The sequence below is a fragment of the Papio anubis genome, chromosome 7 (assembly GCF_008728515.1).
Source record: "Papio anubis isolate 15944 chromosome 7, Panubis1.0, whole genome shotgun sequence".
In the NCBI taxonomy this organism is placed as follows: Eukaryota; Metazoa; Chordata; class Mammalia; order Primates; family Cercopithecidae; genus Papio; species Papio anubis.
The window spans coordinates 108,185,495-108,211,115 of record NC_044982.1 but is presented as its reverse complement, the minus strand read 5'-3'; the positions used below and the strand labels follow the sequence as shown (position 1 = coordinate 108,211,115).

The window sequence follows — 25,621 nt, the reverse complement described above, 5'->3', positions numbered from 1 at the left end:
AGAACTGAGTCAATGTCCATGTGTGTAGGGGGATTTCCTTGCCTTGGAATCATAGCTTTTTGAATTTGGGGGTCTATCCAGCTCCTAAAGGGTCTGGTTTCTCTGACAGGACATCGAGGCTCTGCTGCTGCCCGGGTATTCAAATTGTTCCAGACCGAGCATGGAGAATATTTCAATGTTTCTTTGTCCAGCGAGTGGGTTCAAGGTGAGGAGTTTCAGACAATTTGGTGACCCCTAAGAGTGGGATAGAAGACCAGAAATCACTGTCTTTTGCAGAACTAGGATTTATCTCTTGTACCAGTAGGACCACTTTAATTTTTGCAGAATCAACTAAAAATGTGCAACCAAACGTTGTCTTTAATTAGTCAAGCCACTTTAGCCCATAGCCCAGAAGGATGTTGTCCTCTGGCTAAGATTTCAGTTTCACCTCAGTCAGGGTCTGTGGCATTCAGCTTAGTTCACAGAATATCTTTGATGTGGCAGGCAATGGCACTGAACAGGAAATGCAGATAGGAATAGAACCTGCCCTTCAAATAGCCCACACTCAAGGACTACAGAAAGCAGCAATCCTAGTTGCAGTCCTTGGATAATGGGTTTACAGACGGACTTTCTTTCTTTTCTCTTGGTTTATTTGCTTTTGCAATAACAAAGAATATAAATTGCTTTTATAAAAGTAAGAAACTCATTAAGAGAAACTCATTTTTTAATTAAAACGTGGGAGTGTAGGCAGATTGATTAGAACCATCCATGCCCCAGCCTGGTGCAACCACAGACAGATAATATTCAGTTCCCATGGTACTGAGGATGCTTGGAGACACACTGAGTGTGACTTGCCCTCACAGGCAACCTCCTGTCTGACTGTGCTGTTTGCTTTCTGCCTAGATGTGGAGTGGACGGAGTGGTTCGATCATGATAAAGCATCTCAGACTAAAGGTGGGGATAAAATTTCAGACCTCTGGAAAGCTCACCCAGGAAAAATCTGCAATCGTCCCATTGATATACAGGTACCAAACTCACAGCAAAAATAGAAAATAGAAACGTGTTGTTTTGAAGAGGACTCTATAGATCACAGACATTCTTGCCACTTGCGTGCTGTGATTCTCATGGCCCTCCTGTGAGGTAGGTCAGTCAAAGAGTACTGTTCCCACTTTAGAGACTGAAGCAGAGGCTTACTATCTGCCCAAAAACCAGGGCTCAGATTCTCTCCTGGGTCCAGCTTCCGAGTTCCTTCTCTTTAACTTGCTTCTTCAGCCATGGCTGAGTGTGCCCCCACCACAGGGATGGGTTTGGCCTCCCCAGCCTCACTTCCCAGTCAATTTCCTTAGGGACCTTGAGTGCACAGGATGCAGCTAGGATTTGGGGTGCAGGCCAGGCCAGCCCAGATGTAGAACACACGCACAGCCTTGTTCTCAACTGAGCTAAATCAAAGCCAGCATTCATAGAATGGACAGTGTTTGCTCAAAATCTTCATTGGAGTTAATTCCATCTGAAGGGGACCTTGATGTTCTCAGTTGGCCCCATCCATCAAGAAAGTGTTGAGTAAATACACAGGCCTCGCCATTCACCAGCTGAGCCAGTGGGATACTGGGCTTTGGGAACAACAGGAGAGACAGGAGAAATAGGCAAGGTAAGTGAGATTTATTTCCTTATGTCCAGTCTCATTCCAAGACAAGATTTGAGGCTGCTTAAATGCTTGATAGAGAATTAGAAGTCATTTGAGCTGGGCTCAGTGGATCATGCCTGTAATCCCAGCACTTTGGGAGGCTGTGGGGAGATCACTTGAGGTCAGGAGTTAGAGACCAGCCTGGTCAGTATGGTGAAACCCCTCTCGACTAAAAATATGAAAAAAAAAAAAAAATTAGCTTGGTGTGGTGGCGGGTGCCTGTAGTCCCAGCTACTCAGGGGTCTGAGGCAGGAGAATTGCTTAAAGCTAGGAGGTGGAGGTTGCAGTGAGCTGAGATCATATCACTGCACTCCAGTCTGGGTGACAGAGCAAGACTCCGACTAAAAAAAAAAAAAAAAGGCATTTGAGAGAGGCCATTTCCACCCGTTTTATCCTCCTTCAGCCAATAAAAAGAGCTACCACATTTGTACAACACTTTTTCCTAGAATATCAAAGCTCACATCCCAGGTCAGCTTGAGTCCCAGGCCATCTGTCTGTGCTTTCACCCCGCCACATCATCCTGATCAGAACTTCTGCCCTCTGTCTTGCATTGTAGGAAGGAGCCCTTATCCAAGGGAGGAACCTCTGTACTGCACTTAGCAAAGGCTGAGGAAAACTTTCTCATTATTTGGCTAAGGCTCTTCCCTTCACATGGCTTCAATGTTATTGAGAAGGATTTACCCAGATTAAGTTTCAAGTTGCAGATTCTCCTTGGGTCCAACAGAATCAAAAAGCACTGATGCCCCACAGCACATTCTTTCCAGATTTAATTTTAATTTTCTCTCGTAACCTTGAATGTTCCAGCTTTAATTCTGAAATAGCCATAATCTTATCCCTCCAGTTCACTTGACCACAGGAAGTCTAGCTCTTTACCAACCTCCCCTCTCCAAATACTTCTGGAAATGCTCAAGGAATGCTTACGTGGTCTACAAATCTTTCCCGGTGTTTGCTCTGCCAGTTGTCTGGCTCCAGACATTGTTGATTGGAAGACCACCTCTCGGTGCCAGGAAAACAGCATTCCTTAGACATTCTCCACTCTTGCATTTACTTTGCTCCCAGCACAGACACAGGCCCTCCCTTGAATGTCCCAAAACACAATTAAACCCAGGCTGAGAGCTCCGAAAGCCAAGACCCTTCATAGGGACCCAACCCTACACTCTATAGCTATTAGTCCATATTTCAAGGCCTAGTTTTCTTCCAACAAAAAGAGTTCCCTTGACAATACATTCCCCATGTTCGAGTTCTCCATTATTTGAGGTTCAAAGAATAGAAGATCCAACAGCAGTGTGGTCCCCTTACTCAGAAGCTTAGGAAAGTCTTCCCACAATGAAAGCATTCAGAACTCCCAATTCCATAATAAGACCTTTGGCTTTTTCTTGGCAAAACCAAGGTCTATTGAGATGGTCATCTAAGAGGTAAGAGTCATGTGCCTCCAAGGGTGAATTCAAACCTCCATCTCTACCGACGAGAAGATGTTGTCATGCTGGAAAGATCAGTCTTACTCCTAATTCTCGCCACCAATCTTTAATCAATGGTCATCCCCAGACTTAGCTAGAGCATCTCTTCATACTCATCAAAGGTAAAAATGGTGATACAGAATATGCTCCTGGATGTTTCCAAGGCCAGAAAAACAAAGCCAGTCTTGTTTATGGTCACAAGAGGTGAGAGAAGCAGGATCTCCTCCTTTTTAGCAGGTGACAAACGCATCAGCCAAAAGCTAAATGACCTAGTTAATTAACCCAGGGAGAGACTAAGATGAAACAGAACTTTCCACATGCTCATTTTTGCCACTATTGCAAAAATGCAGTTTTTCTCTGGTCACCTGGTGCCTCTCACCTCCCCAGGCCCTGAGCTCTTACGTGCTCCTCTTCCTGCTTGTGTCTGCCCCCAGTGCCCAACTCCGTGTCATACACAGTGGGTCCCGGGATACCTGCCATGCACTGACATAGCCAGATCCTCTGGGCCAGGGAGTGTCAAGGACATTTGCAACCTAGGCAAGATTGGAGGAGGCAGGTTGGGAAGAAAGGGGAAGCAGCAAGACTGCACAGTTGACCTTAAGAAAAGCTTTTCCAAGATCTGATATTTTGTGATTCTGAAAAAAATAATAATAACAAAAACACACTGTTTCTATGTCTTGCCCTTCGTTCAGTTCTCCTTGGCTGAAAATTCTCTTGCCTCCCACCTTCTCTCTTAAAACCCAGCCACCCTTCGAGGCCAGTGGGATCTACTGGACTCAGATTTCCTTGGGGACGTCAGGCAGTCTGTGTGTTCCCCACAGCAGCTGGTGCAGTGGCTAGAGGTCGGCCTGATGGTAATGAAAACATATTTTGAAGTCAGAGAGATCTAAGCCTGCCAGAGAGATCACAGCTCTACCACTTGTGAAGTTTGGCATATCAGCAAGTGAGGTGCCCACAGTGCAAAATTTAAGGCAGCCCGCTCCCTCCAGTGCCAACTCAATACTTGCATGACCCCAAGAGTGGGTGCTGCCTTAAATTTTGTGCCCTGGGTACCTCACTCACAGTCTTGTTACTTAGTGCCTCAGTTTCCTCACAGTAAAAATAGGGCTAATAATTGTTTCCTCATGGGCATATTTTGTGGATTCAGTGCAGTGAAGTGTGCAAACCGAAAAGTGGCCCACACATTTTTTATTATTTAAAATTAATTTATCGGCCGGACACAGTGGCCCATGCCTGTAATCCAAGCACTTTGGGCGGCCAAGGTGGGTGGATCAATTGAGGTTAAGAGTTTGAGACCAGCCGGGCGCGGTGGCTCACGCCTGTAATCCCAGCACTTTGAGAGGCCGAGGCGGGCGGATCACGAGGTCAGGAGATCGAGACCATCCTGGCTAACACTGTGAAACCCCGTCTCTACTAAAAATACAAAAAATTAGCCGGGCGTGGTGGTGGGCGCCTGTAGTCCCAGCTACTCGGAGGCTGAGGCAGGAGAATGGCGTGAACCCAGGAGGCGGAGCTTGCAGTGAGCCGAGATGGTGCCACTGCACTCCAGCCTGGGTGACAAAGTGAGACTCTGTCTCAAAAAAAAAAAAAAAAGAGTTTGAGACCAGCCTGGCCAACCTGGTGAAACCCTATCTCTACTAAAAACACAAAAATTAGCTGGGTGTGGTGGCGGGTGCCTGTAATGCCAGCCACTCGGCAGGCTGAGGTGGGAGAATCGCTTGAACCTGAGAGGTGGAGGTTGCAGTGAGTTGAGATGGCACCATTGTACTCCAGCCTGAGCAACAGAGTGAGGCTCCGTCTCAAAATAAATAAATAAATAAATGAAATGAAATAAAATAAAATAAAATAAAACAAAATTATTAGTTATAATATTGATAATTATTTTGTTACTAATTATTATTACCAGGAATAATAATAAACTCAAGTCTACTTAAAGATCTGTTTCTCTGAATGACGATGGATTCCCTTTTCCTCTTCTTATCCAAAACTGAGGTCATTCTTCAGGTTAGAAAAAGGAAAAAAAGAAAAAGCAGCAGAATTGAGTAAATGTTCTCCTGGAATTATTGTTGGATATTGCACCTGGAAAAAATCTCCAGCTCCCTTCGATGATGTTTCCAGGCTCAGTTCTCAATCTTACGGGGTCTCCCATTGAAGAACATGCTAGCCTCAGGGGAAAATGTCAGGAGGCCGGAGGAGCTGGGCTTACCTTAACTGACCTTGAGCTTACATCTGAACCCCATCAGCACTGACCTCCATCTAAAAAGCAAGTTTGCAACCCCTGTGTCTCTGGCTGCTGCAGAGACCACCTGAGATAGTGGGTGTGAGTGTGTTTTTGCAGGAAATGACTGAGTTTTAATTGTGGCTGAACTCACATCCACATGGCTCTTCTTCCAAGCCAAAGATAACGGATCTGCTGGGTTTAAAACAATGTTTCCTAAAAAGTCTCCTCTTTTTTTTTTTTTGATCGGCTATACTTTCCTTCCTTATTACCCCAGTCTGGTCCCTTTGGTCTCTATGCCAAAGATGACAGCAGCTACAGCCCTTGCTCTAAATTGCATGTCTCTGAATGATAGTCACGGTCAGGATGCAGACACACCCTGGCTCTGGGATGGGCCCCAGCTGGCAGGGATCGTGCCCTCCTGGGAGCCTGCTCCCTAAATTCTCCACCTGGCCTTGTGGTGGCTCACCAGCCAGCCCTCATCCACTGAGACCTCACTCTGTGCCAGGCCCTGGGCTGAATGCTGGGGACAAGGGGGCAGAAACCAGCTCCTTGCCCTCCCAGAGCCCACCATGTGGTGGGAGGAGGCAGACATTTGAACAAAAGACATTAGGTGGCTTCCGCCTTAGGGCAAGAGTGGATGGGGCTTAGAAGTGTTGCGTTGTAGTTACATAAGTCTGGGTTCAAGTTTTAGCTCTGCCACCTACTGACTTTGTGATCCAGGGTAAGTGACTGAACCTCTCTTAGGATGAGTTTCCTTATCTATAAAAGTAACAGCAGCCTCATAGTTTTGCTATGAAGATGAAATGAAATAATATAGGTAAACATCTAGCTTTATAACTACACAAGTGGTTCTCAAACTTTCTTGCCCATTAGAATCACCTGGGCAACTTTTAAAAGTCCAGATTCCATGCTGCACCCCAGACACAATCAAATCTGAGACTCCAAGGATGGGGACTGGGCATGAATATTTTTTAAAGACTCCTCCCCAGGGGATGTGGAACCATGTTTGGCCGCTGTTCATGGTGCTGGTAGAGGTGGTGCAAACTGTAAAAAGTGGCCAGCCCAGAGCCTAGAAGAGTGGTTACTTATTGTAGATGCTCCATAAAATGTTCACCCAGCCATAAGCAGTAGATCACTGGTTTCAATATTGAGTACTGTAGGACCTCAAGCCAGGCATTTATCTATTCCAAGACTTTAGGCTGTCTTTCTCATAACAAAAGTGATGGGGGCAATCATTGGGATAATCATCTCAGGCAGTTGTAAATAGTGTTGCAGCAGGGACAATTTTAGACCTCTGAGTATATGTTTAGAACATTAATCATCACCTTCCTTCTTTATAAAAAAAATGACTTTGCTCTGTAATTTCTGTGTCATTCCCAGGCCACTACAATGGATGGAGTTAACCTCAGCACCGAGGTTGTCTACAAAAAAGGCCAGGATTATAGGTTTGCTTGCTATGACCGGGGCAGAGCCTGCCGGAGCTACCGTGTACGGTTCCTCTGTGGGAAGCCTGGTAAGCAGCCCCTTGTCGGGGATGCAGATGCAACTATGGTTCGGTTTCTTGAACTGGCAGCTATGCAGGCAACCTCCAGACATCTCAGTGAGACAGTACTCCCAAAGGAGAGCACTTTTGTGACACAGGAGCAGTGGGAGGATCCTTGGAGTTGGCAGGAGACAGCAGAACCCCACCCCGCCCATAAGCCTTTCAGGAAAAGGAAGGGCCTGGTCCAAGACAGTCAACGTACAGATGGACAGAGCTGTCCTCCCCTGCAGAGATGTGCAGCTCTTTGCCTCTTTGGGTGCTATTATTTTAAACCCAGTTCCTAAGGTGCTTGTTAGAAGAGATTGGAAATGGTCGGGTTGTTCTCAGAGGCACTTGGCCATCTCCAGAAGGCAGTCATTAGGAATGAAAGTTTAGGGGGAGAGGTTTATGGCAACTGAAAATAATAGTTGAGAGGAACTATATTTGTTTCACATCTTGAGCAAAGTGGGTGGGGTGAGGCAGCCACATTTAACTCCAGCTAAGAAGTTAGTGGAAAATTCCCCTGCCCAGAGCTAATGAATGGCTCTTTTCTGGTAGGGTTTTTGTTGACTTCAAAAACCTTTACCAAGAGTGGGATGGAGCAAGCTAGTGATTTGGGTTTTGGATAGGCAAACCTGGCATTTAGTTATTTATGGAGGGGAAGGGCAAAAAGAGATAGCCAAAAGTTTGCCAAGGGAAAAGGCCTCTATCTCAGTCTTTCCTGTTTTGGGTTACAGTGAGGCCCAAACTCACAGTCACCATTGACACCAATGTGAACAGCACCATTCTGAACCTGGAGGATAATGTACAGTCATGGAAGCCTGGAGATACCTTGGTCATTGCCAGTACTGATTACTCCATGTACCAGGCAGAAGAGTTCCAGGTTCTTCCCTGCAGATCCTGTGCTCCCAACCAGGTCAAAGTGGCAGGTAGGACTTTTACTAACCCCTTCGTAGACTGGATCAATCTGAAAATTGTTAGGCTTAAAGTAAAGTGAAGTTACAACAAATCTGTATCAGTCAGCTATGGCTGTAATAATGCTGCGTAACAAAAAAATCTTAAAATCTCGTGACAAGTCTTTATTTCTTACTCATGCATCTACAGGTTGTCTAGGGTTCAGTTTCTCTAGACTGAGCCTGACTCCAGGTTGAGAGTTGGGTTCAAGTCACTTCCATAGGACTCCCATTCTTCCCAAAACATGTTCTTCTCATGGGGGAGGTTGCAGACTCCTAGTGGTGAGCAGAAACACAGAACTCTTAAGGCCTAGGCTCAAAGATGGCACATTCTCACACTCACATTCCACTGGCTAAAGTAAATCACATGGTAAAGCACAACACAAAGAGGCTAGGGAAGCATATGTCTCTCATCAAGTTTGAGGGGGAGGAAGTGAATATTTGTTAGACAATTATTCAATCTACTACAAAATTTTTAATCTCTTCTATCTGTGTATTTGGGGTTTTTCTTTTACTTCTCCTAAATCTTGATTTAGATATCCTGTAACTTATGTTATGTGAGGTTACTGGAATCACAGATTGTTAAAGGTAAAAAGAGACTTCAAATATAATCCAGGTCAATTATTCTTAGTAGAGGGAGTTATGTATCAATTAGAGTTCTTTGGTTGTAAGCAACAGAATCCAACTTGACTATCTTAAGCAAAACAGGAATTTACTGAGAGGCCATTCAACTAATTGGAGAACTAAAGGAAAAGCTGAATAACTAACCTCCAAAAGGACAGGGAACAGGGTAGCTTCTGGGATCTGGGTAGCAGGAACTAATGGACTGCATCCTTAAGGCATCATCTTTAAGAACCATGCTTAGGCCCTGGGACACAGTGCTCAAAAGTCACCTTCCAGGGAGAGAGCATCTGCTTGGGCTGGTGGCTTGTGTGCTCACCCTTTGGCTAGGAAAGACAAAAACCATCATTGAAAGTTCTTCTAAGACTGCATCAAAGGGATAAATGGCTGTTCCCCAAAGGAAAATTGGTATGTATTACCAGAAGAAAGGGGAATCAACATGTAAGGGGCGTTAAAAATATCACATGCTACAGGACCATAGCACCTGGAGGAGTATTATAATATGGGGTTGGGAGAAAGCCCATGGATTGAGAAAGCGTATCCAATATACTCACCAATATACTCACCATATCTACTATTTTGGAAACAAACCCACAGAACATAAAATTCAACACAATCTTTTTGGCTGCCTGAGATGTGCTTGTGGAAGAATCTGTGGTGGCAAAGTTTTAAAAATCCGAGAACATTGATGGAATTCAGTCCTCTTATCTCACTCATAGGGGAAGTGGATCCTAGAGGTCATGTGGTGGAGACAGTCCACAAACAATGTGGCTGTGATGTCAGCGTGCCCACCTTACACTTCAGAACCTGAAAAAGAAGGCTTACGTGTTTTTGAGGCAGGTGGTAATTTGGTGAGTGTAGCTAAAGAGAGGGAAAGAAACAGCAGCTTGTGGGTAGAGGCCGAGATGACTAGACATTTGTTCCTTGACAAAGTAGCAGAGTCTGCTTTTTAAAATGACAGTGTTTGAACCCCTACATTATTTGCAAAAGGTTTTGGGGTATCTTACCATAAACACAGTCCAAGTAAATCTGGCAACGAAGGTAAAAAAGATGGAAGGAGAATAAATTCAGCAAAACCAGAGGGGGGAGGTGACTAAGATTAGCGGAAGAGCAGAAGATACTAAAATAGACAATAAACTTTATCTCTGAGCTCCTTGGCAGCCAGAGCAAAGAAAGAAACTTCACCAATTACTTAACCATCATCCACTGAAAGGAAGGCAACAAGGAGCCCAGAAGACCAAGAGGGACAACTTTCTCTTAGTTTTGAGCCACTGAGGAATTTGCCACAAGGGTTTTCATAAGAAAGATATTCACAACAATGTGAGCAGCAATGCTGGGAGCAGTTTTATGCAAAGATGCCCTCTGTGCGGCTGTTTGCAGTTTGACTCCTCATAGTAGATGGGGACATGTTGTTGGTCACATTCTCTAAAGACATTTTGAAGAAGACATTTTTGGCTTGGATTTTGTTTGGCAGAGGCAGAATAGAATAAAAATGTGGGCTTTGGAACCAGACACCCGGGATTTGGGTTCCAGGAATGCCAGTTATTTGCTGTATGACCTTAGACAATTACATAATCTTTCTTTATGTCAGCTTCCTCATCTGTAAAATGGAGATAATGATCGTGACTACTTCATGGGATTATTGTGAGGATTAAAGGAGTTCGTATATGTGAGGCACTTATAATATTGCCTAGCACACAGTAAGTGCTTAATGAGTGTTAGCTCTTATTATTACCATTAGGTGCAATAATTTAGCAACTATGCTTAAAGATGGGAAAGGAGGAAGGGGCGTGGCTAACAGCAATTTATACCAATTCTGCTCCTTTGGGACATGCAGGTAGTGGGTGTTGTAGTGAGAGGGAAACAAACTATTTCTATCATTATTATTATTGTTACTACTTTATAGAGACAGAGCCTCACTATGTTGCCCAGGCTGTTCTCAAAACCCTGGGCTCAAGTGATCCTCCCCGTTCAACCCTCCCAAAGTGCCGGGATTACAAGCATGAGTCACCACACCTGGCTATCATCATTATTAATGAACACCCGAGGTCTGTCATAGGCCTGCAGCTATTTCTGTGCATGTCTCCAGTGCTTCAAGGTGTGAGTGTGCATGTTGCACGCTTCCCCCACCCTTAGCCTGGGCAGGTGGCCTTGTCCCGCCCTTCCTCCACGAGGAGGTGGGCAGGAGCATTTCATCATGTATTCAACAAGCCATTAGAAAGCACATACAGGCCGGGCGTGGTGGCTCACGCCTGTAATCCCAGGACTTTGGGATGCTGAGGCAAATGGATCACAAGGTCAAGAGTTCGAGAGCAGCCTGGCCAACATGGTAAAACCCTGTCTCTACTAAAAATACAAAAATTAGCCAAGCATGGTGGCTTGTGCCTATAATCCCAGCTACTCAGGAGGCTGAGGCAGGAGAATCGCTTGAACCTGGGAGGCGGAGGTTGCAGTGAGCCAGGATCATGCCACTGCACAGAGTGAGACTCTGTCTCAAAAAAAAAAAAAAAAAAAAAAAAGAAAGAAAGGGAAAGGAAGGAAGGAAGGAAGGAAGAAAGAAAGGAAGGAAGGAAACAAATACAATGTGCCAAGCTTGTATACGGCATGGTGAGCAAGATAGACGTGTTCCCTGTCCTCAGGGAACCTGCAGTCCAGCAATGAAGATAGATATCCACCAAAGTATTATTCCAATCAAAATAGAATTCCAAAATAGAATGATGACAACTGCTATCAAAGTGGGATATGGGAGGTGCTGGGAGTATAGAAAAGGGAGATTTGGCAAAGACAAACAGGCATGGGAGTCTTCCCAGAGGAGTGAGTGACTGAGCTGAGACAGAATAGAAGCTACCTAGGGAGAAGTACTGTCAGAGGGGAACATAAAGTTGAGGGGTGCATGGTGTGTTCCAGCTACCAAAAGGCCAGAGTAGCTGAAGTGGAGAATGGGAGAGCTGCATGGGGCTCGAGAGAGAGGACGGGGCCGTGGTGCAATTTGGGGCTTTATTCTGAGTGCACAGGGAAGTCACTGAAGGGCAGAAGCTTACTGGATTTCCCTTGGCAAGGAAAGACTGTCTAGATCTATGTTTATAGGAGCGTGTCAAGAGAAGCAAGTTCCTAATGATTGTTAAACCCTTGGGTCTTCACTGAATGACTATGTGTCACCCAGGGACAATTGTGAAGAAGCCTCTGGGAGGTCAGATGTCCTCCTGGACTCTTGGCAGGAATGGCATTCAGACCATCTGAGCTAATGTCACTGTTCACTGTAAGATGATCCATGGGCCTGGGGTAGCGTTTGGGCTATTTAGGAGGGTGAAAGCCTGACTGTGAGCCTTTGCCTGCATGGAGGTGAGAGGGCGTTCTAGGGAGAGCTGCTCAGGGTTTCTTCAGACCAGTCCTCATCTGCACCCCAGGGTGGGTCACCCTGAGGCCTGCATGGGTGGTCTCACTTTGAGCAGGTCCTAACAAGGCAACTGTGGTGCCAAGGGTGGCCCTGAGAATGGAGAACCTGTGTGCATCAAAGCATTTCTGCCTAAGCCTATGGTGGGGTTGGGGTGTCCATGGAGGAGAGCTGCTCTTCTTGATCACATTTGACCACCAGGGTCAGCTGCTTCTGGAGGTCCCTGAAGGCTGGACAGAATGCAGGGGGGCAGCTCCAGGCCCCAAGTACCAAGCAGGAGAGGATAAGTGGAGAAGATGCTGCGCCCACCTCAACGCCCTCTATTTTCCTTGGGGTTAGCACTGCCTGTGCTTGTTTCCCCATTAGCCCCACCCCAGCCTACCTCCCCTCCCTTAAAGACATTCAGCTCGGAGCAGCCACTTCCTTTGCTCTGCCCGGGAGCTGTGGGGCCCCCATGAAAACAGCAGCTCCTGGTGAACAGCACCAGAAAAGCCCCAGGTAGGGGTGCATGTGTGTGAGTGTGTGAGAGTGTGTTTGTGTGTGTATGTGTGTGTGTTGTGTCTGTCTGTTCTGGAGAGGCTCACATTCCTCCTATTCATCCCCAAGCCCATTCTCTGGCTCTCCATCTCCCCGTTGACAGGATCAAGGACTCCACCCGCTTCTCCCTTTTCTGTGAGCACCCCCACCCACCCAGCTGTCTCTTAGGCTTCTCTCCCTCAGGCTGGCTGCAGACAGGGACACAATCTATCTGGGTCCTCCTTCCTCATTGCTCCCAGATTTCATTCTACAGGACTGTTTGCATTTCCCTTAAGGACTTTCTGATAGGAAACAGATGGGGGTAACATAGTAATGAAAATGCATGAATCACCTAAAAAAAAATTTCAAAATTTTGTCAACCACAGTATGATTGCCAACACCTCACAGTGTGGCAGTTAGAACTCCCCTCCCTTGATTTTCTGCCCTGTTGTCTTTACCACCTCCCCACTTTGCCCGTGAACACCCCCCACATCTTTAAAGAATGCCGCTGTTAGCTAGAATTAACATGAATTTCGTTTTCTGTGATATTCCAAGTGCTTCACATAAACCATCTTGTTCACTCTTCACAACAACCTAATACAGTAGGGGCTACTGTTTTCTTCATGACTCAAATGAGGAAACTGAGCCATATGGTGGCCACCAGCCACATGTGGCTACTTAAATCTAAATTGGATTAAATTAAGTTAAAAATTCTATTCCTGGCCGGGCGCAGTGGCTCATGCTTGTAATCCCAACACTTTGGGAGGCCGAGGCGGGTGGATCACCTGAGGTCAGGAGGTCGAGACCAGCCTGGCCAACATGGTGAAACCCCATCTCTACTAAAAATACAAAAATTAACCGGGTGGGGTGGCTGGCACCTAGAACCCCAGCTACTTAGGAGGCTGAAGCAGAAGAATTGCTTGAACCTGGGAGGCCGAGGTTGCAGTGAGCTGAGATCGTGTCATTGCACTCCAGCCTGGGGGACAAGAGCAAGATTTTGTCTCAAAAAAAAAAAAAAAAAAAAAAATTCTACTCCTCGATCACAGCAGCCAGGTTTCATGTGTCCAGTAGCCACCAGTAACTAGTGGCTACCATACTGGACAACCCAGAATAAAGCATTTCCTTCATCGCATGAAGTTCTAGTGGGTGGCATTGATATAGGGTCAAGCAAGTCAACAGCTGAGCCAGGATTCCAACTCAGAGCTATCTGGCTCCAAGACTACACGCGCTGCTTCATCCTCCCTCCGTGAAAGCCCTTGTACCCAAGGTCTCCACATGAAGATGACTGTGGGGAACCTGGGTTTATGTTTGCTTTCTGGGGCCTTCCAGCTTGAGTCCCTCTGGACTTATCCTCATACCCGATCTGAGAAGGTTAGGCCCCATCTCCCCAGACTCACGGAGTCCTGCTAGGTCTGAGCTACATGTGCACACTCTGGCTCCTTCCATTGGAAGGTCCTTGATGTTTTTTCTTCTCTTGACCCCAGGGTGCCTAGCACCCTGTGTACCCTGTAGAGAGGGGTCTGCAGGTTGTGGAACCAGGACACCTGCAGAGTAAAGACTAGGGTAGGTCGGCATCTGCAGTCCTGTGTAGGGCAACTGTGCAGAGCCCCTCTGCTTCACAGGCCTCCTCCCCCCTCACCCAGGTGCTCACGGCTCTTCTGGATTATTTGAGACAAGGCTAGTTTGGCCACATCGGCTTTTCCCTGGTTGGGCTTCACGTATCAGTACTTTGAGGAGGAAGGGAGGAGTGGTGGCTGGTGGGAGAATTCTGAGGCAGGAGGCGGTGCGGGGGAGTCAGGCACACAGTGTCCCTTGTCTCTTGGATAGCAGCCTAGGAGTGGCCAGTGAAGACGGCAGCAGGACAGATAAGGTGGCTGCTGCAGCTAACAGCCATGGCCAGGTCTTGTAAAAGATTCTGATAGGAAGCGCCACAGCTGGGAAGATGGCTGTTGGACTGAAATATTCTTGCAACTTTCAATCTGAGTTATATTTCCTTGGCTGACAGGAGTCTGATAAACACAGTGCCTCCACCTACCTGACAGTCACTCCTACACCCTGCCCACCTTCCTCCATGGAACAAAGAAAGATGCCAAATTTGCTATCTACCAACTCCCGTTATTATAGGTGTGAAGCCAGCGGTGGGAGCCTTGGAGATGGTGCTAGTGACAGCTGCAGGTGTCATTTCTGTTACACTAGCCTCCTACCATATGCCAGGGGCTTAATTTCTAAGCACATCCCATGGATTAACTCATTTAACATTCACAGCCACCTTTTGAGGTATGTGCTATTATTATCTCCATTTTGTAGATGAAGAGCCTGAGGTTCCAAGAGCTTAAATACACTCAGGGACTCACAGCTGTGAGCTGAGTTGGAATCTGACCCTCACAGCCTGGCTCCGGAATTACAATCCTCCCCATCACACTATCTTACCTCTGCAGCCACGTTCAAGACCGGATCCCTGAGGAAGTTCCTCTGGCCACCTATGAGAGCAGAAACCTCTAGTCAGTGTCCTTCCTGGACACCATATTTTAAGGTAGATGCTGGCAAGTTGAGAGAAACACCCAGAGCACCAGGATGCACGTGCTGTGAGGGATGGTTGGAAGATGAAGGATGAGTGTCCTGGAGGTGGGGAGGCTTGGCCTGGTTTCCTGGCTCTGCTGAGCGCTGCAGGAACTCCCATAAGGAAAGACTAACACTGAGTGTGGTCAAGGAGCACATCACTGAGAAGGAGAAACTGGAGCTAAGTGGGACAAAGTGGAGAAAGCTTTCTGCAGGTAGAGGGAGATACACTGATGAAAGCAAAGGCATGTTCAAGGAAGGATGATGGTCTGGTCTGGCCGGAACAGAAGAGGGTGTGTGGGAGTGATAAGAGATGAACCCACAGGAGTTGGAGTTTCACTGTGTCAGCCCCTTCGACTGGTAAACAGGGAGCTGAGTTTTGCATGGAGACCTCTTTGCCATCCCCTGCCTGGCAAGACTGATCCTGCTGCTCTCTGTGCCTGTTCCCTCAACATGCTCAACCCATTGGGGAGTTTGGGAAGTCTCCTTCCTTTCCTTGGCGAAGTTTGCTCTGTGCTCTCAGGAGCCACTCAGAAGCCAGTGCAAAGCTCTTTTTCAGAAAGATTCTGCACTCCCACACCTGGGAAGGCCCCGTAACTGAAGGCCACAGAGCTGATGGATGGGAGATGAGTCAGGGATGGAAGGAGAGGTTTTTCTGAGGGTGGCCAGAGGGAGCCCTGCTTCTGGATCTCAGAACTGTAAAGACACATGGCCCTGTAGCCCAAATGAGAAGCCATGTTCAATGGGCTGTCCTGCAGGAGGGAACTCCAGCATTCTGCAGAGTTAACTCATTTCATATCATTTCCCCTGGTCGGTGTCAGAACCCTGGATGAAACCGAAGGCCTGACAACTTCCATGTATGGTGTCCACTCCTGACCCCTTCGGCAGGGCACAGAACTTTTTGGCATCTGCATATCAGGGAGTAAGAGTCCATGGCAGTAAATGGAATCTTTCTAAGATTATTATTTTTTAATATCTGATACTTATTTAAAGAAGGATCCTGTGCTGGGTGTGGTGGCATCTGCCTGTAGTCCCAGCATTTTGGGATCCCCAGACAGGAGGATTTTTTGAGCCCAGGAATTTGAAACTACAGTGAGCTGTGATCACACCACTGCACTCCAGCCTAGGTGACAGGGCAAGACCCAACCCAGTATCTAAAAAAAAAGGAGGACTCTGTGATAGATGGAATAATAACCCCTAAATATATTCATGTCCTGATCTTCAGTGCCCATGAATGTTAGCTTATGTGACAAAAGGGACTTCGCAGATGTGATAAATTAAGGCTCTGGAGATGGGAGATTATCTTGGATTATCTGGGTGGGCCAAATGTGATCACAAGGGTCCTTAAAAGAGGGACATGGGAAGGTCAGAGTCAGAAGAGAGTGACGTGATGACAGGGGCAGAGACTGGAGTGATGCACATTAAAGAGGGTGGAAAGGGTCATGAGCCAAGGAACACGGGCAGCCACTCAAATCTGAAAAGGGCAAGGAGCAGATTCTCCTCTAGAGCCTTCATGAGGAACCAGTCCTGTTGACACCTTGATTTATCCCCATTAGACTCATTTCATACTTGTGACTCCCAAGGCTATAAGAGAATAAATTTATGTTGTTTTAAGCCACTAAGTTTATGGTAATTTGTTACTGCAGGATAGGAAACTAATACCAACTCCATGGGAGATATTTTCTCAAATTTGCCGTTCATCAATTTCACATCTTGAATAAGATACTTCAAAAAAAAAAAAAAACCAAAAAAACAAAAACCTACAATCTCACTGAATCTGCAGAATCCCAAAACGGTAAACATCCCTAGAAACACTGCAGGCACACAGGATATGTGCAGGGTGAAGGGGCAGGCAAGGGTCTCAGCTCTTCCTGTGGAGGAGACAGCAGGACAATGTCACCATAGAGGGTGTTGCTCAGGGCTAATTATAACCATGGTCTTCATATGTGAACACTGGCAGTGTCTGGGGGCTGAGGCTGGTGCTCCATTGCTCCAGTCAAGATCACAGTGAAAGCCAAGCCGTGTAGGTGGTGTGGTTCAGGCTGGGAATCCACATGGGAGGTTATTGCTGTCTGTAACTGCATCCTCAAATGGAAGAGAAAGTATCCATAAGCCAGGTCAGCAACCTCAGTGACGAGCCCAACAAATTTAGAGCTGGCCTAAGATCTCTTTATTCCATAAAAGATTGTGGGATTGTTGTGGAGGCAGAATTTGGGGCTATAAATCAAAGGAAGTTCTAAAGTTTGAACTCCTGTCACCCTGCACCATTCTTGAGATGCATTTTCTGCACAGAGTGGAGAGGAAGAGACTGCATTTGGCAAGAGATTGAGTGGAGTGATGGGAGGGAGAGAATGGAGAGAAAACGGAGGGGTTAGGTGCAGACCACAAGTTCAGGGGCTCTGACTACAGCGGGAAAGAGACTGGCAATTGCTAGGAGAGGTAGCAGAACTGGAAAAGGTCTTTTGTTAGTTAGTTTTTTAAGGATGGGAAGGTCTAGAGAAGTTTGAAGATAGAATATAAGGAGCCCAAAAGAAGGAAGAAATGAAATTACTAGTGCAGGGAGTCCAGGGCCTTAAGGATATGGAAAGGGGTGAGACTGGGGGGTCAGTGCACAAGTGGGGAGAGCATCCTCTCCACCAACACCAGAGAGAGGGCAGGGGATGGTGAGGAGCTCAGTATAGAGTCAGATGGAGGCCCTTCTTCCCTGCTCCACGTGGTACCATGGAGGCATCCAGAGCCAGGCCACAGTGGTGGATGCAGAAGCTCCAATCTGGCTCTTTCTGGAGCCCCAGGCTGTAGATACATACTCTACATGAGGCTGAGGTAAGCAGAATAGGGATTTGCCTGCTTTAACAGATTATGAATTTGCACTGTTCTAAAGCAGGGGCTTTAAAGACAGAGAGGATCTGTTTTATCTCCCTAACATTGGCAATCTACGGTATCATCCAGAGACCAGGTTTCTTCTCTCCCATTGCTCTGCCGTCTTTGGGGCATGGTTCTTACCTGCATGGGTGAGGCTAGCCTGACAGCTCCCAGGAAAGAGCAAGAGGAGGGCAGTCTGGAGGTGGCACTTACCACTTCTCACACCTTACGGCCACACCTAACTGCAAGGAGGCTGAGGAATGTCATTCCCTTGGGTGGCCCTGTGTCCAGCTAAAATGCGGGAGTCTAGGACTGAAAAGCAGAAAAGGAGACAAATATTAGGGGACAATTAGCCATTTCTGCTAAGGGCTTCAGACCTAAGCCTGTGTAGCTGTGAGATCTGGCTCTGCATGCAGGCGTGTGACTTCACCTCCCTGACCTTCATCCCTCTGTAACATGAGACCACTGTGCACACCGGTCATGGTGATGAGTAAGCAGTAGCCATGGAAGCACCTGGCATGGGCCCAGAACTCAGTGGGCATGCAGTACCAGCTGTTGTTTACCTTCCTCCCTTTCTGCCCTAGGGAAACCAATGTACCTGCACATCGGGGAGGAGATAGATGGTGTGGACATGCGAGCAGAGGTTGGGCTTCTGAGCCGGAACATAATAGTGATGGGGGAGATGGAGGACAAATGCTACCCCTACAGAAACCACATCTGCAATTTCTTTGACTTCGATACCTTTGGGGGCCACATCAAGGTATGTATCAGTCTGACAGAATCTTTCAACCCAACCAGGAGAGTTCCCATGATGTCAGCCTCTAGGCGGGGCTTCTTGGTAGGGATGAGGGTCGGGGAACAGGAGGTGGGATCAAGGGGAGGGTGCCTTCTGGAAGTTTGAGAAGTCTTATGTATTATCCATTGGTGTGCAGCTCCCCCTACAAATATTTGGGAATAAGAGAGATGACAGAGCTAACTCGACAACAAACAGCTCTCTGCCACGTAGTACACATCACACTGTTTCAACACTACCTTCATTCCTTGTCTTCATTATTTCATGACTACTTCATTATTACTTCATTATTGCCCTGATCACTTCCTAAAAGAACTAGCATTTAACTTGCAAAAGGTCACATTTACGATAGATCCATTACCATATAGATAAAACAATAAGCAGGTGAGAGGAACTAGAAGTTGCAGCATTGGCTGGGCGTGGTGGCTCATACCTGTAATCCCAGCACTTTGGGGAGCCGAGGTGGGTGGATCACCTGAGGTCAGGAGTTCCAGACCAGCCTGGCCAGCATGGTGAAACCCCATCTCTACTAAAAATACAAAAATTATCTGGGCTGGTGGTGAGTGCCTGTAATCCCAGCTACTCGGAGGCTGAGACAGGAGAATTGCTTGAACCCAGGAGGCAGAGGTTCAGTTAGCCGAGATCACACCACTGCACTCTAGCCTGGTGACAGAGTGAGACTCTGTCTCAAAACAAAAACAACAACAATAACAAAAAGAAGAAGTTGTAGCATTAAATTTACCTGTGAATTTCCTGGTTAGAGTCAAGACAAAGAGGAGACATAGTGAGCTGCAGGGTTCTTACCGCACAATATAGAAAAATGGTACTAGTTTAATGGTGCTGACGTTTTCCTAGTATTAAGCTCAAAGAGGAATTTCTTTTATATCACAATGCAAAGTGCCTTTCTATTGTATTGCTTAAGATACCCAAAATTTCGTAATGTGGTAACTGGTTTCAATGCCGGTTCAATATTACCTCGGAGTTTTGCGAAGATAGTTCTCTTAAAGCTAATATCATGCACTTTAAGGATAAGACTTTTTGGTAGTGGAACTGAAGAGACAAATGGAGTGAAACTTACAGCATTCACAATGGGGGCCCTACTGGCATTTTATGTGAGATAGTGCTTTGTCACATAGGCCTGTATTATAGGATTTCTATCATCCCTGGTCCCTACTAATTCAATGCTAGCAGTGCTCCCCAGTCATTGTCACCACGAAAAACACTTCATATATCCAGTCGTCTCCTGGGTATGGGGTGGGGCAGAGGCGACAATACTGTCCTCAGTTGAGAAATTCATTAGTGAAACTAAAGCAGAAATAACAGGTCTATGTTACACAAGCTGCTGTAGCCCCCTTTCCAATCCTGAGAGCAGTCCCTAAGTGATCAGGGGACTCTTTCCCACTGAGCTTAAACTAGCCTTCAGAGTCATTCTCAACACAGCTCTCCAGGGGAGCCACTGCTGGAGTTGACACTCCAGTTGACACCTATTTTTGGAAGAAATGGTTAGCATGCCAAGATTATCCTTCTCTAGTAGAGGTTAGCTGAGCCTGACCTTTGACAGGAATCATTTTCAGACTGTGCTTTCATGGTGAGCACCTGGAGGGCAGGAATTCCGTGTGGTCAAGTGGTTTTCTTGAGCCCGAAAGGAATGACTCTAGGCATATCATGAAGCGAGTATGTGGCATCCCCTCTACTCACACACATGCCACCAGAACATGGGCTCATGAAGATTCCAGAGCTGGTGTTCCCTTTCCCTCTGCTAGGAGAAGGTCTCAGGTGGGAGACAATGGCAAAGGCTCTTGCTGCTCCATAGTTCACTGTAACCTGGATTCCCCATGCTCATAGGGCATGCTTTTTGCTAGCCCACTCCTCCAGATTATCTCAGAGTTATCCTTTGCTCCTAACACTTGATGGTTTGGGGACAGGAAAGGAGGGTCAAAGTGAGCCCCAACTATAGAATAGCCCTTCAGAACATCTCATTTCCAAGCACTCCATTTCCTCACAATGTCCTCTGTCATTAGCAGCTCCTTGACTGTCTTCCACAGTATAAGAAGGGCCAGGCATTCTAACCCGTATGCAGAGAATATCTTTGATTTACTGAGTATTGGGTGGGGACTGACAAAGAACAATGCCTCTGCATCTTCGGAATATGGGCACTAGCCAGGGAAATCCCAAAGCATCTCATGGGCTCCTCTGACTCTTGGTTCTCCTCTCCTAGTTTGCTCTGGGATTTAAGGCAGCACACCTGGAGGGCATGGAGCTGAAGCATATGGGACAGCAGCTGATGGGTCAGTACCCGATTCACTTCCACCTGGCCGGTGATGTAGATGAAAGGGGAGGCTATAACCCACCCACATACATCAGGGACCTCTCCATCCATCATACATTCTCTCGCTGCGTCACAGTCCATGGCTCCAATGGCTTGTTGGTAAGCACCTCCTTCCCTCAGGGAACTCTGGGGATGGGCCATGAATGGTTAGCACTGGAGGGGTGTTTGGATGTAGACATTTAATCCAGGGCCTTTGGGGGTTGAACCATCCTTAGCTCAGGTTTTAGAACGATATCAACTGGGAGCAGATCACCAACCAAACAAGAAGGAGAAAATAGAGGTTTGTCCTTACCAAAGGTACCAAGCAGAGATGGGAGAGTGATTACTTTGTGGTGGTTTCTAGGAGTCCAGTTTTTCCTGTGCTTCACTGGCATAACATGAAATCTGGAGATCATTATGCCACCACACAGCATGACAGCTCTGCTAACTGCAGACAGGGGGGTCACGCCAAGACTTGGCTGTGGTATCTACCCAACAGATTTGAGATGGTGACAACAATGGGCTTTTTTTCTTCTGTTGAACCAAGTGTACCTTCAGAGCAAGTTCTGCTGGGAGAAATACTCTCATTAGCAAATTGGCATGTGTATCAGAGGCTTGTCTTGATTTCCACAGATAATTTTTTTATACTAAACTGACCTTTCTCTAAGTGAACTACATTTCTATCCTCTATAAACTTTAACACTGGACATCACAAAATGGCACCCTGCTAGCTGAATCTAGCAACCAGATGTGTTTTGTCTGGCTTATACTGTGTTTAGAGAAACATTTGAACATTTTTACACTAAATTGATAATTTTACACTAAATTGGACTTTCTTTAAATGAACTACACTTTATATCCTCTATAAACTTTAAAACTGGATGTCACAAAATGACACCCTTCAAGCTGAATCCAGCTATACGATGTGTTTTGTTTGGCTTAAATAGTGCCAAGAAACATTTGAATTAGTTTCCATCATTTAAAAATTAAGAGATTCTACATAAAAATATGGATTCCTGTCTTCTTTTGAAAAGTAGGATGAGTTGGCAATGCCTGTCCTGCCTCCCTGCAAGGCAACAATGGCTTGGAGCAGAGTCGAGGCTGCCTCCACTAAGACAGGTGTGCATTCTCCAGTGTGCAGCAGGCCTACCATGGCTGTTACAATTACTATAAATCCCCCAGGCCAGTGCCACTCCTTTCATTGCCTGCTGGCCCCTGTGGGCATTTGCGTTTGTAACCCCTGCTTTAAACCAAGCAGAGCAAGCCTCACCAACAGGCATATGGTTATGGGGAAATGAGGAGGCTGTCCGTGTGACACTGGTGTGGTTCTATTCCATGTACTCTTCTATTATAAAGAGTGTCTGCTGTTTCTGTGTTTTAAATGCTCTGATTTAAAACCTCCCACTGAGTAAAGAGAAGAGATCCTCGGCTTTGGAGCCCAGTCTAGGAGGGCCTGGGTTCAAGGGCTTGATCCACAGATTGTGAGCTGTAGGACCTTGGGCAAGTAGCTTAACTTCTCTGAACCTCAGCTTCCTGCTCAGTCAAGTAAAAAAACACCACCAAACACATAGGGCTGATGTAAGGATGAATGAGATGCAGGTAGGTTTCATGTGGAGGTACTGTCCACACATGAAGGCTGATTCTTCCTAGCAGGTGGTAGAGGACTGTGCTGGAGCCATTGCTGGAAGCTATAGGAATTTTTTCTGGCTCAAGGAAAAAGGAAAGGAGAATGTTTTCTGGCTAAAGCTGAAAGACATCAAGATTTACAATAAATTCAGAATGTCAGGGATGAGCATGGGCTCTGGAGCCAGATACCCTGGGTTGCAATTGGAGTTCTGCCACTTACAAGCTATGTGATCTTGGGCCAGTCATTTTACCACTCTATGCTTCTGTAAAATGGAGAGGATGGCACTGCTTACCCTACATGGTTGCTTCCAGGATTAAGCAAGCAGAGAACACGGAAAGCATGGAGCCCAGTGTGTGGCCCACATTTTGCCTTGGGTGCAGGCCTCAGGTCTGTCCTGCTCCGTCGTGTGATTTGCAGAACCAGTGCAATGGATGCAATCACACCTTTCTCACACAGGGTGGTGATGGCGGTCAGGATACATGGTGAAGAGAACAATGTAGAATTGGTTAGGAAAGATAACAGGCCTCACCGAGTCTTTGGAGCTTTACTTGTTCTAAGCATTTTCGTTGAAGTTCTATTCGTAAATTTAGCTTAAATTCACTTACATTCAACTTTATTAAAAAGAAAGATATTAAGATTACCAGAAGCCTGTGATTACAGATCTGGAACAGTTTGAATGGAGGCTCTTGTGAATCTCAGGGGAAATACACACCCCCCCCCCACACACACACACACACCCTGGAGTGTGGATGTGTGGCTGTGCTTTCTCACACACTTGCTGTGTGACTGCTGGCAAGCTACTTAACCAGGCAGGTCTTCAGTTTCCTCACACATGCTGTGGAGAATGTGATGGCTTCCTCTCAGGGTGGTTCAGTTAGAAAATACCTGTGAAATGTTTTTGGCTGTCTTTGGAATAGCAAACCTTTCTCAGAGTGCTGAGCCCAGGTCTCAGCTGTAGCAATGGACTCAAAAAGGGGGAAGCGGCACAAGAATTACTGGTGGCAGGGGCAGAGGCCTTGGGCACTCTAGGACACCCAGCAGGGCAGTGTTGAGAGTGAGCATCCCAGCACGGCTGCAGCCTGGGAGAGGCTGGGAGAGGCTAGGAGAGCTGGGAGAGGCTGGGAGAGCTGGGAGAGGCTGGGAAAGATGGCATAGGCCTTGAGCCAGGAGTGTAAGTTCATGAAGATAGTCTGGGGGAGTGAGAAATGTGTGGGGTAAGAGGGAAGGCAGCAGATCGGGGGTAACCCACGGGGCTGTATCTGGAGCAGCCACGTGGGTTACTTGTACCCACAGTGGAGGTGGACTCTTGGAGCTAGAGCCTTGGACAACTTCTCAGAACCAGAAGACCCTTGCTGCCCTGTATGCCAAAGTCTCCCTCCAGCCTGGCTCTTAGGGATGCCAGCTGCCAAACTGGCAGGGCCATTGTCCAGACATTAGGTGGCCGAGGTACCAGTTACAGCCTGGTCCTGGTGGCCACGTAGGACTCCAGCCTCACTCAGCTCAGGACTGAGCTTGTTGGCCAAGCTGGTGGGTTAGAAGTTGAAGTTGCCCTTGAGGCCTTCCCAAGGTAAAACCAAATTGTCCTGGCTTAGAATCTAGATGAAGTGCAGGCCTCTAACTCTCTAAGTCAGACAGACAGCAGGGTAATGGAGCATATTCCAGTGTCCTTCCCTAAGATTTCCAAGAGCCATCCCCAACATGGGAATTGGGTTTTATGGATTGGCACCTCACCCCGTAAATGCTCCGCCACTGGGGCAGAGATTTCCACATTCGGAGATGCTGCCTTGGGAACTGGATGATCTCCATAGGTATTTCACATTTGCTTCCCTCATTTTGGCTTGAAGGATTTACTCACGCCTGACTATGTTTGGAAAGACGTTTTTAGCTGATGGGACAAAAGGAGGCCAAATACAGACAAAGATGAGATCCTGATTTGGAATGCAGAGGCCACTCAGTAGCATCAGAGAAGCCTTTTTCCTAACACCATCCCTGAGATGAAGGAGGAAGATTCCAGACAAGCAGATACTGGCTTGGGAGAAAGAAGGGTTTCTAGGTGTGCCGAGCTGAGAGTGCCTTAAAGCCTGGCCCTGGGCTGATCCTACAGTGTCCTGGAAGCCCCTTGCTCATGAGCTCCTCTCTCCCTGCTGCCTGTAGATAGGCTCTGATATCCTTTATCCTCAGAGGACAGCTTCCTTCATCCCTAATTCCCCCTTGGGCAGCCACCTTTGCTCTTTCCCTTTCTTCACCACCAACTCTTGGGAAGGGTGGCCTGAAATTCCACCAACTCCTGCTTCTTACTCCTGTTCTGACACAAATGTGGGCTTCTCAACTTTTGCTCTCTCTGAGCCTTGGTGATGGTTCTCAACAATGTCATTCAAAATGTCACCACCAAGCTCAGCAAACCCACCGCTGTCTCTCCTTCTTCATTCAACTCCTAACTCTTTCTTGATATGGCAGTTATTGTGGGCTTCAGTAGAACATTGAGGTAAAAGAGCATAGAGTCACAGAGACCTGTGTTTTCATCTGCCAGTGTGGCCTTGTGGGACTAATGGAAATTTTCTGGGACTCAGTTCCTTCCTGTGTGAAGTGAGGATGATGATAGAACTAACTTCAAAGGGTCTTTAGGAAGATTAAACCAGACAATGTATATGACATAGTCAGCAATGATATTAAATAGTATTACTTATTAAATAGTATCACTGTGTGCCTCTGTATCTAACTGTGTTCTGTGTAAACATCTCTGGTTCTGTAAGATAGTAGCAAGTATCCAAACAAACAAAAAGAGACTGGCCTCTGTAGTTAAAAGACCTTGGCAAACACTGCATACATGTCTTCTTTCCCTGTTTTGGAAATTCATGATGAGTGCTAGCAGAGCAAAGGCTTGCAATAAAAACACATGCTTAGCTTTGGTTATCCTAGCAATGCCTAAACTCATTCGCGTCTCACAAAGCTGGTGTTCTGTAACACAGTTTGGAAAATGCTTCTCACTGTATTGATATTGTCAATGGTGTCTTTCTTGAAATGCAATGGTTAGCACCAAAGCTGCAGGATGCAGACAGATGTGGGGTGCAGTCTGCCTTCAAAGGAAGGCTCTATGGCACAGTATCTGTAGGCTGGATAGCGGG

At 46.7% G+C, this 25,621-nt stretch overlaps 1 protein-coding gene across 4 annotated transcripts in view; it reads left to right on the top strand.

Annotated features, from left to right (window-relative positions):
• Positions 1-25,621, top strand: part of CEMIP (cell migration inducing hyaluronidase 1) — a 171,771-nt gene that overhangs the window by 108,101 nt on the left and 38,049 nt on the right. For all 4 annotated transcript variants that reach the window (XM_009210765.2, XM_017960862.2, XM_003901294.4 and 1 more), the window contains 6 exons: positions 110-205; positions 883-1,004; positions 6,722-6,854; positions 7,601-7,792; positions 18,353-18,528; positions 20,780-20,989. In XM_009210765.2, coding sequence (XP_009209029.1) covers positions 110-205; positions 883-1,004; positions 6,722-6,854; positions 7,601-7,792; positions 18,353-18,528; positions 20,780-20,989 — 929 coding nt within the window. The remainder of the gene's footprint in view (positions 1-109; positions 206-882; positions 1,005-6,721; positions 6,855-7,600; positions 7,793-18,352; positions 18,529-20,779; positions 20,990-25,621) is intronic.